Genomic DNA, 12,698 nt, shown 5'->3' with positions numbered 1-12,698 from the left:
CCAGGGAGGGAGGGAGTCGAGTAAGTTGCTGACAGCCTCTATCCGACTCCACTCTTCCCTCGAGCCGCCTTCCAAGGGCTTTGTTCATTTGCCGTATCTTCAGTGTCCTGCCATGCCACGTCACAGGCCATGCAGAAATACGTGTCCCTTTCAAGGTGATTCCCCGCCACTGACAGTAACCCCGAGCACGCGTGCCTTCAAGTGCAGGTGTGCAGCAGGTGTGCATACTGCACACCTGCTCTTCTGTTCTGGGGTGTGAAACAGGAGCTCGCAGACCATCGCGGATGAGGCAAAACCATAGAGCCGATCGATGTTCCTTAGACATTTAGACATTTTCAATAACAGCAATTGAAACGTTTCACTTGTAAGAGTGGTTTTGATTAGATATATTCCATGCGAAGCACTTTACATGGACGGTATCATTTTTACCTTCGAACAACCCGATGAGTAGATACTAATAACATCTGCATTTTTCAGGTGAATTAATTGTGTTTAGACGGATAATTTGCCCCAAGTCCCACAACTAGTAAAAACCAGGTCCGAGGTTGGTCTAATGTCAAAAATCTGACCTTAGAAACTTTATGTTATTTTAAAGAATCCTAGGCTGACTTCAAGTACATTTTAAGGTAGTTTCTGTTCTTTGTCATTGAAGTCTCTCTGGCATTATCCTTTCACGTTCCAAATTCAACTCAGTGAAATATACTGTTTCTTCCATGTGTAAAATGACACGTTAGGATGGCTCTCCGTAGAATGTAAGCACAAGTAAGATGTAACTCCTGTCCTAAAATAATTTATAATCTTGGAGGAGAAGGGAAGTATGCAAATAACCGTAACACAAGAAATAATATGCTTAACTGGCTTAAGAGGGGCACGCATAACCTAGGAACTCAAAGGGCAGACAAACACTACTGGAATAAAAATGTATTTATTTGAACTAAATCCTAAACAATGTCCTCGTATCTGAAAGAAGATATTTTCTACATGCGAATTCCCAAGATATCACTTATGCCTGAATGTTTTGAAAGAAAAAAGATTCAGAGAAAAGAAAAATATCTGGATGCTAGAAAAGGAAACCTAACCAATAGTGAAGAGATAATGTTCACAACACTGTTAACTGTTTAGAACTGGAAAAGCACATTTCAAAGAACCCTTCATTTTACAGATGAGGAAACTAAGACCCACTAGCTAGAGGCATATTTCTATATTCTCTTTTCCATCCTCTTCAGTTTCTTTCTTTCCTTCTTTTTTCCTTTTCTTCATTTGTGCTGTAGATTCAGAAAGAATTGTCTGGAGAAAATTAAGTACCTGGAAGCTACCCTACTCTTCTGTAATGGGTTCTACCCTCGACTGTAATAAGTATTAATTGAATGGATGGTTTCAATTGGAATTTAATAAGTCTTCCTTTTTAATTTAGATTGTATCTGACAAACCAATCTTTTCCTGGATTAGGTTTGAAATTATTCCTAATACAGTTAAATCATATCGAGTGAGATCAGTTTCATCTTCCCTGATAGAATAAGAAGGAGACTATCAACACATCTGAAAATCACAGGCTGAGACTCAGTAAGTTTTGTTCCCTCTTCCCTTGGGAAATTTCCACACACCTGCAAAGTTCTTTGACTTGGGTTGGTCACAGAAGTGGTAGAATAATGAGGGTGCTTTCCTGTCTGTGATGAAGATTGGGAAGCTGGTGAATGTAATAAGCTTGGTTGGGGCTTGAAGAATGAACGAACGGCACTTGTTTCTCATCAGAACATTCCCTGTAGTGTGTTTTAGGCAACAGCCCTCCCTTAGAAGGCTGGATCCTCCAGCGCTGAGGTATAGGTGGACCAGGTGGGAAGACACTTATTGAGGAAACAATGGCATGCCGGGAAAGTCTTTCTTTGGATCAGACCATTTGCAGTCGTAATCCCAAATCTGCCCCTTGTTAGTTGCATGACCCCAGGCAGGCTACTCAACTCCTGTAAATTTAACATTCTTGATCTATAAAATCAGGAGACGGATGCTCTACAAGATTGCAGCAGGGGTTTGGAATAAATATATAAAACATCTAGAAAGAGACTGACATGGGGCAGAGGATGTGTTTTGTCTTCTGTATTCCTCAAGCCTCGTACATGGTAGGGTATTTGTTGAATGAGTATAATGGCCATGATGATTATCACTGTTACTAGGTGATTAATTGTCCAAAAAGAACGAGCAAAGTTTTAATGTCCTGTTGTTTCCAGTCTTTAAAAATGTGTACGTACATGTATACATACACATATAATGATTTATATAATATATGTTATATAACATATAATATGATATTATACAAAGAATACACAGACTGCACAAACCAAGAGTTTGAAAGAAGTGCCATAATGTTATTCCCAAAATTTTATAACTTGATTATACAACTTGGTGTAGCCAATGTATTTTTTAAAAAATTTATTTATTTAAATGATTTCTACACCCAACACAGGGCTCCAACTTATGACCCTGAGTTCAAGACTCGCATGTTCTTCCGACTGAGCCAGCCAGGAAGCCCAGCCAATGCATTTTTTGAGAGGAATGTCAGTGTCCCTTACACCTAACAGTTTGGCTGTGGGCTAAATAGGAGAGGAAAAAGGATCTGATAATATGTAGAAAAACAGACCTAAGACAAGATTGGACCAGGAGCATACTTGCTGGGCACAGATCTTTTCATTGGTCAGTAAATCCCACTAATTCAGGATCAGTGAGTAGGTACAAAAAATGAGCTCTTCTCTCCTGCAGATATGATGAGAACCTATGGCATCAGAGGAGGGGAATTTCATATCTGAACTGGAGTGTTCATCTTCTGCCTTCAGACAGAAAGGGGCAGCTGAAAGTAGGCTTTTATGCTTTGTACTACCACAACTTCAGGAAAGGCTGGAAGCCATGAGGCTGGATGAGAGAATGATTTCATTAGAATTGAGCATGGTGGGAAGTGCTAGGTAGAGTTATGAAGCGACAGAAAGACAGACAACTTGAGTCCTTTTGGCTTTGCCACCCTGTTTCCTCAGCTTCTCATGAAGGTTTTATACTGAAGGTCTTTGAACTTTCTCTTAATACTTGGTCTATTCAGCAAATATTTACCGAACTCTGCCCCTGGATGAGACTGCCCCTGGATGAGACTGCCCCTGGATGAGACACCCTCATTGTTATAATGCAGCGATCTGGCAATGTGGGGCCTGTCATCAGAACCCTCCTCTGTGTACTCCTTATGCACCATGGGGCCCCCTGTATGTTACTTAACCTTTCTAAGCCTTGGTTTCCTTATCTGGAAAATAAGGGGGGGGGAGTTCTAGTTCATCACAAGCATTGTTATAAATATTATATAATATAAACCACATAAGGCCCAGTATAGTCCTTTGAAGTAAGCATTCAACATATGATCTAACAGTTATAAACCACTGCCTTTCTGAAAAACATTCTGGAATGACTGCTAACAGCAACTGGTGTAATAAGGTAAATGATTTTCCAAGGAGAAGTTGCCAATCATATCCTGGAATAAAAAGTCACTTTAATTTGTAGGCTTTACAACTCTCAGGATGTCTGCCCACTCCCTGCCCCTACCCTCAATTCTGAAATAGCTCTGGCCTCACTCAAAGCCTTATCAGAATTTAAGGAAGTTTCGTTATGCAACTATTCCAGCTGAAGTGGACATCTAGAACTTCTGATTCAGTGAGACCATTTATGAACGGTGACTGAGGGTTCCCCTGAAAAAGGAAAAATACATGGGGTGCCTGGGTGGCTCAGTTGGTTAAGCATGTGACTCTTGATCTCAGCTCAGGTCTTGATTTCTGGGTCGTGAGTTCAAGGCCCATGTCAGGCTCCACACTTGGTGTGGTGCCTACTCAAAAAAAGGAGGGGGGAATACAACTCTCCAGTTCTTGGCAAGAATGTAGATTTTAGACTTTAGTTCATGTATAATTTCATGGATGTGTCTTATATGGAAAATGAAACTACCTAGTTCCAAATTCCATGCAAATTCCATGCAATAAAGCCTCTTGTGGAACATACCCATTCCATCAGCAAATGCTGCTGGTGTTTCCTGCTAAATGTATCCAAATTCCAGCCACCTGTTGCTTCTCCGCTATGTTCGAGGCTGGCTTTGGTCCTTCCTCAAACCCTCTTCCACATTGCAGCCTGCCTCTCATCCCTCTGTCCTGCAGAGCCTGGCTGCTCTCCTCTCTCTCCTTCCTTAACTCACTCCCCTTTGCCCTGTGTCAAGACTACCAGATACTCTTTTTCTAAAATTTCTAGCTCATTTGGCATTTTTTGTCCCGTTATTTTATGACCCGCTATACTATATCCTCTCACTCGAATGTACCCTTACATGTCCTGTACTATTTCTACTCTTGATTTTGACATTTCTTACAAAGAAATGTGTCTTTTTAAAAGCACATTCCTTATTAACAACCCTCCTATTATAATGTAGTTGGACAAATTCCACAAAAATGTTTCATCCACATTCTGGTAATAAAGAGAGTCCATCTGACCTCTTAGAGAATTTTTAACAGAGGAACTCGACACGTATGCACGTGCTCCAGTGGAGATCCTTCTAAGAAGTGTGCGGTGGTCTCAAAGCTCTGAGTGCTTCTTACGCCCTCTTCTCTAGGGCTGTTCTGTATATCAGCAACCATTGCTGGGATAGTGGCCTCTTAAAACAACATGAATCCGTGTCCAGGCAATAGATTTGAGAGGAATAAATGATTGCTATTTTTTCCCAGGAAAGGAAGAACATAGCTCATTGAAACCCAGAGCTAGGCCTGTAAAACTCTTGGCCTGTCCGTCTCCCAAGAAAAGAGAAAGGGACCCAGGCCAGTTTCTTTCTTACCCTACTTCCTACCAGTTCACCCGGAAAGCCCCAAACTGGTTTGATTCAGACTCAGCCACGGAAACCTAGTCAGATTCCATGGCTCTCTTTCTGCCCTGTAATCCTCCCCACCCCCACACAGCCCCTCCTCCTTGATTATATCTGAAATCCCTTTCACAAAGCATTTTAAAAATCGAAGAAAGCTAAGCATGCATCTCTTTGTCTGACATATTTTTGTGTGAATGAGACTTTCAATTAAAATGCAATCACTCAGTCACCAATCAGTCACCAGCCAGGTTTAAAGGACCGATACAGGTTTGGTTAGTGTGTCATGATAGAGAGACCAGTAAGAAGAACGTAACGGCTTTGTGCAGTCATCCTGGTGGAGAAAAGGGGGTGATGAAGAGCAGGCTGGAGACCCTTTGCAAATTTCTCAATTTTGCTGAAGGCAGGTCCTGTTTATCTTTAACGGAGTGGGGACAAATAAAAATGGGGCATCCGGTATTCGTGCATTCTGCAGCTGCAACCCCAGAAACCCAGTCTTGTAGGATTTATGAAAATGGGCTTCTCTTCTTTTAATGTGTGCTTGACTTCATACACAGGAGCATTTTCCCCTGAAGATTCATTAATGAAGGTTATGCCATAGTCTTAAAAAGGAAAGTCAGATGAAATGTTTAATTATTTACGATTGAACATATAGAACATTTGCCTGGTTTGCACAGCTGAAGATATAATTAAAAGTTCCTAGAGAGAGAATGGGCTGAAGAACGGGTGTGCAGGAATTTCAAACATATTAGAAAGAAAATTTCCCCCAAATTGCTCACAAATGTGAGGGATTAGTCAATCTACCTGGGGCTCTCTGAAATTCCATGATTGAGTGGCTGAGAACGAAAAGATTGCTTCCTTTCTCAATGCCATTTTGTTGGACGTTTTTAATGAAGCAGCAAATTTGTAGCTCAATAGGAAAAGCTCTCCGACAATGTATTAGAATTTATAATCCCAGCCGACATATCTAGTTACTTCATTTTTAGATTACTGCGCTTTCCTTATTTGTAGAAATATGACTAATGCCAATACCTTTGCAGACACCTGCATGCTGTTTTCTTGCATGTTCATAATGGCTTCAGAGATCTTGACATCTATTGGGTCCATGACAGACTCAATGTTGAATGGTCCTTCCAGTCTCTCTGCCACCAAGAGCATCGCATCTGTTAAAATACAGGAGCATGATTTATATGAGAACAGGGAGTTCCAGGTTGTTAACCTGTGTTTAAACAGTTCCAACACACCTGGTTGAAAAATAACCATTCGCTCAAAATTTTTATTTGCTTTTATATAATCTGACATGGTATGGATGACTAAATATCAAAGGAGTATTTTATTTTATTTCATTTGAAGATTTAAGGTTATTTTACATATGTAAAACCAGGCCTCAACATGAGAAAATTAGTTCATATCAAGGTTGTTGAACGTCTCCAACTATCTCTTGTGAAGTTAGACCAAAAAAACAAATATAACAACAAAACAATATTAGGTCAGGGATTGGCTACATTTCAAAAATGGAGTCTAGTCTCTTCTTCTGGAGGGGGAGGAAAATTGAGAATGCTGGAGAAGAAGTGCTAACATGTGGATTTGGGTGCACAAACATTGAGACCTTATTCAAACCTATGTATGATAGGGGGAGCACTTCTAGATTTCCCAAGAACAGACCAGTCCCTCCTTGGTGCCCTTCTGTTTTAGCATTTCGGCATCCTTTGGGGATAGAGACGTCTCTTACTTGGTTTTGTATAGTCAAGGCTTATAATGGTGCCTACCACACTGTAAGAACTCAAAAAATGTGAAATGAAATTGTGCTGAATTAAACTGAAGTCTTGCTTGGGAAGCTTTAGTTTTCTGGAGAAGATGGTCATAGTGATATGTTGACAGGAGCTCTGCCTGAGGAGCTGGTAGCCCTGAGTTCTCATCCTTGCTCCATCACTAACTAGCACAATGCCTGTGGGGGGAAAATCTCTGAGCTCACCTGGCCTCAGACAGGTCAAGTGTATAAAAGGGACTGGTGATGAGGATTCTCTCGGCGTCTATGGCGAGGGGCTTTTGCCCATTTCTGTACCACTGAAAGCTGGCTCACTTTTGTCTTTAGTATTCAGGGCACAGTTTGGTAAACTGCCTCCATCAGGATAGCCAAACGGAACTTTCTGTGATGACGATAATGGGGCTGTTGAAACTTAAAATATGGCTGGTGCGACTGAAGAATTAAACTGTTAATAAATTAGTTTGCTTTTCATTAATTTAAATATAATTTTTAAAAGATTTTATTTATTTATTTGAGAGTGAGAGAGAGCCAGAGAGAGACCATGAGCGGAGGGGAGGAGCAGAGGCAGAAGCGGACTCCCCGCTAACGGGGAACCTGATGCGGGACTCGATCCCAGGACAGATCATGACCTAGCAGAAGGCAGACACTTAACTGACTGAGCTGTCCAGGTGCCCTAATTTAAATATAATTTTAAATATTTACTTGAGACTGGTGGCTGCCATATTAGACAGCACAGCCTAGACTTTTGACATACACATTCCAGTCTTAGATTTCAAGTTTTTCAATTGTTAAATCTCTTGGGAGCCAATCTTAAAACACTTTCCTTCTTTCAAAATAATACATGTTTATTATCAAACACTTACAAAATACAGAAGACAAACCCCAACAACAAAGGAGAGAAATACACTCATAATGCCACTTCCCAGAATAACACCAGAATAGTTTGCATATGCCTTGCTTTTTTTCTTCTATGCATAAATATTTTAAGCATGCAACTGGAAATATACCATCCATATATCATATAATTTGCTTTCTAAATATATTATTAATGTTAAATGCTTTTTTAGTAGTTATTTTATAGCGTAGTATGAAAAAACCAAATTTTGTATTTATTACATATCCAACTATGCATGCTCAATCAAAGTCCAACATCAACATTTTTTCAGGGTTTTAAGTAGCTATGAATGAGGCAGATTAGAAACCTTTTAAGAGAGATGAATTCTTGTAAGAAGGATACAGTACTCTCTGGCAAGCAAAGCTTCGCATTTCTAAAGAGCACGAGGTTTTGCGAACCTCATCAGCTCTAGCACTACCCACTGGCTCTCTGTGCCAGATCCCAGAACTGAGTCTCTGCTCTACCCCTCGTGTAATGCCCCCACAGTGAATGCACTCGGGGAGGTCCCTCTATTTCACACACACCCCCATCCCCAGTACCCTGTCCCATAGTATTCTTACTATGCACAAGATTTTGAGTGTGAACAGACTCACAGAGAACCCCTAACAACAAATTCTTGTTTTTTTCCTTAGATAATGCAGACTTATCTGTGTACGTCACAGTAGGATCTTATAACAAAAGTAACGATTTCTCTGCGTCTTACTGACGTAATTATCCGGCACTGCAGCCGGCGGAAGCACATTGCGGGGTTGTAGTGTTTTGATATTAAAGATGTTTTCCCTTTAAGGTTTTAAAAGGTGGCTGTTGTCTCAGAGCTGATCTATTTCTTTTACGTCTTGATATGTGTTTTGCATGTTTATTAAAAATAATCCCCTTTACCGTTAGACTTTCCGACAGGTCTTTTGATGACGATAAATTATGACGCATGAGCAAGTTTCTCTAGATGGATGCACTCTGCTAGAACAACCTTGTACAGGAAAGAGAATTGGCCCAATGGAGTTATTCAACAAATGCACTTAAAGAAACCAAAACTATGGGATCCTTAACTTTTGTTTTTGTTTTACAGACGTATTTGCGTAAATCATCAAAGAGTACTGGTGTGTTGCGAAATCTTCATCCGACCGGAATGGGCTGACTTGAGGCAGTGATACTGCTGGCTCTCCTGAAGTCTGAGAGCAACTGTGCTCTGGGTGGTAAGGACAAGTGTTTGGATTGGATGCTAAGGTGGTAAGGACAAGTGTTTGGATTGGATACTGTAGTGTCACAGTTTGAAATTATGGGGTCCTATCATCAAGCAGGTGGGTGTCTCTTTGGTGATTTCAGTCTCTTTGTTCCCTGCTTCTTCCCCACCACAGTGCTGGCCTGTTAGGTTTCTGCGTCTGCAAACGCATCTCCTCTTTTTAGACTCTAATCACGGTGAAAGTGCTCAGGGAGAGCCTCTCCAGATCACTTGCCTATGTGGCCTTGGGAAAGCACAGTCTGATTAATGAGCCTGCATATTAGACATAACCAAATGGTCCCATTTACAAATTGCTTGCTCCTGTATGTCCACTCTTGTTTTTCTTTTTTGAAGATTATTTATTTGAGACCGAGAAAGAGAGAGAGTGGGGCAAAGGGAGAAGAGAAGCAGACACCCTGCTGAGCAGGGAGACAGAAGCAGGGCTCGATCCCAGGACCCTGGGATCACAACCTGAGCCGAAGGCAGATTCTGAACCCACTGAGCCACTCAGGAGTCCCTCATATTTCCATTCTTTATCTCAATTCATTTACTTTGTTATAAAAACTAATTTAAGATGATATATTTTTGATGTAGGTAGGTATTTTTTTAAAATTTAGATCAGCAGTCAGAATATGCTACTTTAAGCTGTTATGTGGTTTAAGCTATTACTAATTATATATATATATGCTAGTTTATATGTATAATGTATACTAGTTTATATATAATATATACTGATATGTATATTATTTATATATAATATATATAAACTCAGTGATCATTTTTCAATATATATGTATCAAATCATTATGCTGTACACCTTAAAAATATATATAATATGTATAAACTAGTAAATATACACACACACTAATTATATACATATAATTACTAAGTAAATTAAATTCTCCTTTGAAGATTCAAAAGTCAATGTAGATTGGCTCAAAATCTCAGAATCGTTAAGAGTAGTAACGTGCATATGGTTAACAATACTATATTCTACACCTAAAAATTTGTTAGGTAGATTATATGTTATGTGTTTTTTAACAAAATACTAATAATGGAAAAGAGCCCTAATGATTATTGTGCTCATCAATGACAGAAGTGGAGAAAAGGCAACACTTTTACACTGTTGGTGGGGATATAAATTGGTGCAGCCACTATGGAGAACAGTATGGAGGTTCCTCAAAAGACTAAAAATAGGCCTACCACATGATCCAGCAATCCCACTTCTGGAAAACCAAATCACCATCTTGAAATATATCTGCATCCCCAATGTTCACTGCAGTATTATTTATAATAGCCAAGACCAGAAACAACAGAACTGTCCATTAACAGATGTATGGATAAAGATGTGAGATATACATATCATTCAGCCATAGAAAAGGAAGAAAATCTGCCATTTGCAACAGCATGGATGGACCTTGAGGGCATTACATCAAGTGAAATAAGTCAGACAGAGAAAGACAAATACTGTACGATCTCAGTTATTTGTGGAATCTAAAAAAAATCTGAACTCATAGATACAGAGAACGGATTGATGGTTGCCAGGGGCAGGAATTAGGAGGTGAGAGAAATGGGTGAAGGAGGTCAAAGGGTACAAATTTCAGTGAATAAGTCCTGGGGATGTAATGTACAGCATGGTGACTATAGTTAACAATATTGTTTTACATACTTGAAAGTTGCTAAGAGAGTAGATCTTAAAAGTTCTCATCACAAGAATAAGAAAGGGTAACTGTGTCATGATGGATGTTAACTAGACTTACTGTGGTGATTATTTTTCAATATATATACATGTATCAAATCATTCTGCGTACACCTTGGACTAATACAATGTTACACATCAATTATATCTCAATAAAAATGAAAACAAAACAAAAACACCTCTCCTTAAGATACAATCATCCCTCTGCCCAGTTCCCTTTTTTTGTTCTAAATATACATGACAGGGCTTCCCAGGGCCACAAAAGGAAAAGCAGCTTTTCAGAAAACGCTTCTAGTATTTTGCATTTCCACTACAAAGGGTCAGGCTTATAGCTCCTGTCTTTGGAAGTCTAGTTTAGATACATTTTGGAAGGAGAACATGGCAGCGAGACCAGAGCTGTCCAGTCCTGGGATGCCGTGTAGGCCTGGAAGCGAATGGCCAGTCTCCCAGGACCCCAGACCTCAGATGGTGAGGGGGTCCGCATAGCCCACTGTGCAGCCAAGAGCATCCCTGCCTGGCTGGTTTTTCTCCCACTGGCTGGGCAAGGCTGTCATCAGTCAAGCTCTCCAGGTCAGGAAAACCTTCCCTCTTCTTTGGGGCTGAAGGAAGCCATCCCTCTTTCTCCTCCCAGTACCTTTATGACACCAACACAGTAGTCAGTAAGCTTCTCTGCAGTCAGTTAAGTCACAACGTACCCGTAACTTACTCCAGAGGCTGCCATCCTACACTGTCTTAATTATCTCCGTGCCTTTTATATTTTGAAATATTTGGAACATTATTTTTAACTGCGCTCTTGGAGCTGTTATCTATGGCCAATTAAGCCAGGACAGTCCTAGCATGTCCGCTACTGATCAGCTGATTCTTCTGCACATATTTCCCATGCCGTCATAGTTTGTATCTCTTTAAAAAAAGGACTGTTGTCTCGCTCAAGCAATATACATAATTTTTGTTTCTAAGTGGAGATCAAGTTTAGATGAGTTAGAAATAACTGGTATCACAGCATGAGGTTCTGAGGCACACAGATGTGGTGACTATGTTAAAAAGAGGGTGTGTGTGTGTTGCAGCCCAGCCGGAAGGTGTGCATCCAAAGGTGAGGCACTGGGGTGCAGGCAAAGCTGTGCCTCTGGGCCAAGGCATTTAGCTCAAGCAAGCACAGTGTTTCCTGTTAAGAGTGAGGAGACCTGACTCTGGTTGGATGGAGTCAGGCGCTTGTGTTTCCAGCTAGGACCCTCCATGAAATGCGAGAGACATAATGCATGCCATGGAGTCCCATTCTGTTCATCATGACAATGTCTCCCTAATTGCGGCGGTACCCAGAATCGAATCAGATGGTGCCTGGGAAGTTGCTGGCACAATGGCTGGCACACAATTAGCTCTCCACAAAGGTTAGCTAATCCAAGGCCCTACCTCCAGGCAGAAGTGGAAAAGAGAGGACCACCGTGCAAGAAATGTTGGTGGAAGTGTTGACAGTAGTTGATACGAGGATTAAGAGTACAAGGCACACAGATGATTTCAGTATAGCTGGAGCTCTTCTGTATGCTAAGTCAACGTCTTTATACTAGCTGCTTTGTGATGGGTGAGCTCATTACTGAGAGATACAAGACTGTGCTCTTTTCTCAGGATGTGCCCCTCTGCCAATGAATGCTGACTACAAAGTCTTTGATGCCCTTCCTATTGAGAGGTGGGGTTTGTGCCCCATCCCTTTGAATCTGGGTGGGCTCTGTCACTGCTGTCACTGCTGTCACTGACAACACACAGTGGAAAGGTACCGAAGAGACTAGAGCTTCCTCTTTTGGTTTCATGTGAGACTCTACTGGGAGTGAACCGTGCTGGACTGGTCATGTGTGGGCACTCCAGGTGACAGTCTCAGTTGGGCCCAGATCTCCAGCCACCCTTGCTGCTACAGACAGAATATTTGTGTCCCCCCAAAAGTCACATGTTGAAATCTAATCCCCAAAGGGATGCTACTTGGACAAGGGCCTTTGGAAAGTGCTTAGGGCAGGAGAGCTCCCTGGCCCCTTCTGTCATGTGAGGACACAGCGAGAAGATGGCTGTGTATGGAAGGAAGAGCCTCACACCACACACCGAATCTCCTGGTGCCTTGACCTAGGGCTTCTCAGCCTCCAGAACTGTGAGACGTACATGTTTGTTGTTTAAACCATGCAGCCTCCGGTATTTTTGTTATAGCAGCCCCTATGGGGCTAAGACACCTGCAATGGTGCCAGACATATGAGTGAGGTAGTCTAGGACCTT

General features: G+C 41.1%; 1 protein-coding gene across 1 annotated transcript in view; it reads right to left on the bottom strand.

The window, feature by feature from the left end:
* The window catches only part of GPC6 (glypican 6), a 1,108,844-nt gene that overhangs the window by 103,429 nt on the left and 992,717 nt on the right, over positions 1-12,698 (bottom strand). The window contains exon 5 of the mRNA XM_034665372.1: positions 5,897-6,027. Within this exon, the coding sequence (XP_034521263.1) occupies positions 5,897-6,027 (131 nt within the window). The remainder of the gene's footprint in view (positions 1-5,896; positions 6,028-12,698) is intronic.

This window comes from Ailuropoda melanoleuca, chromosome 7 (assembly GCF_002007445.2).
Source record: "Ailuropoda melanoleuca isolate Jingjing chromosome 7, ASM200744v2, whole genome shotgun sequence".
Classification (NCBI taxonomy): domain Eukaryota; kingdom Metazoa; phylum Chordata; class Mammalia; order Carnivora; family Ursidae; genus Ailuropoda; species Ailuropoda melanoleuca.
This window is presented reverse-complemented; position numbering and strand designations above follow the sequence as displayed.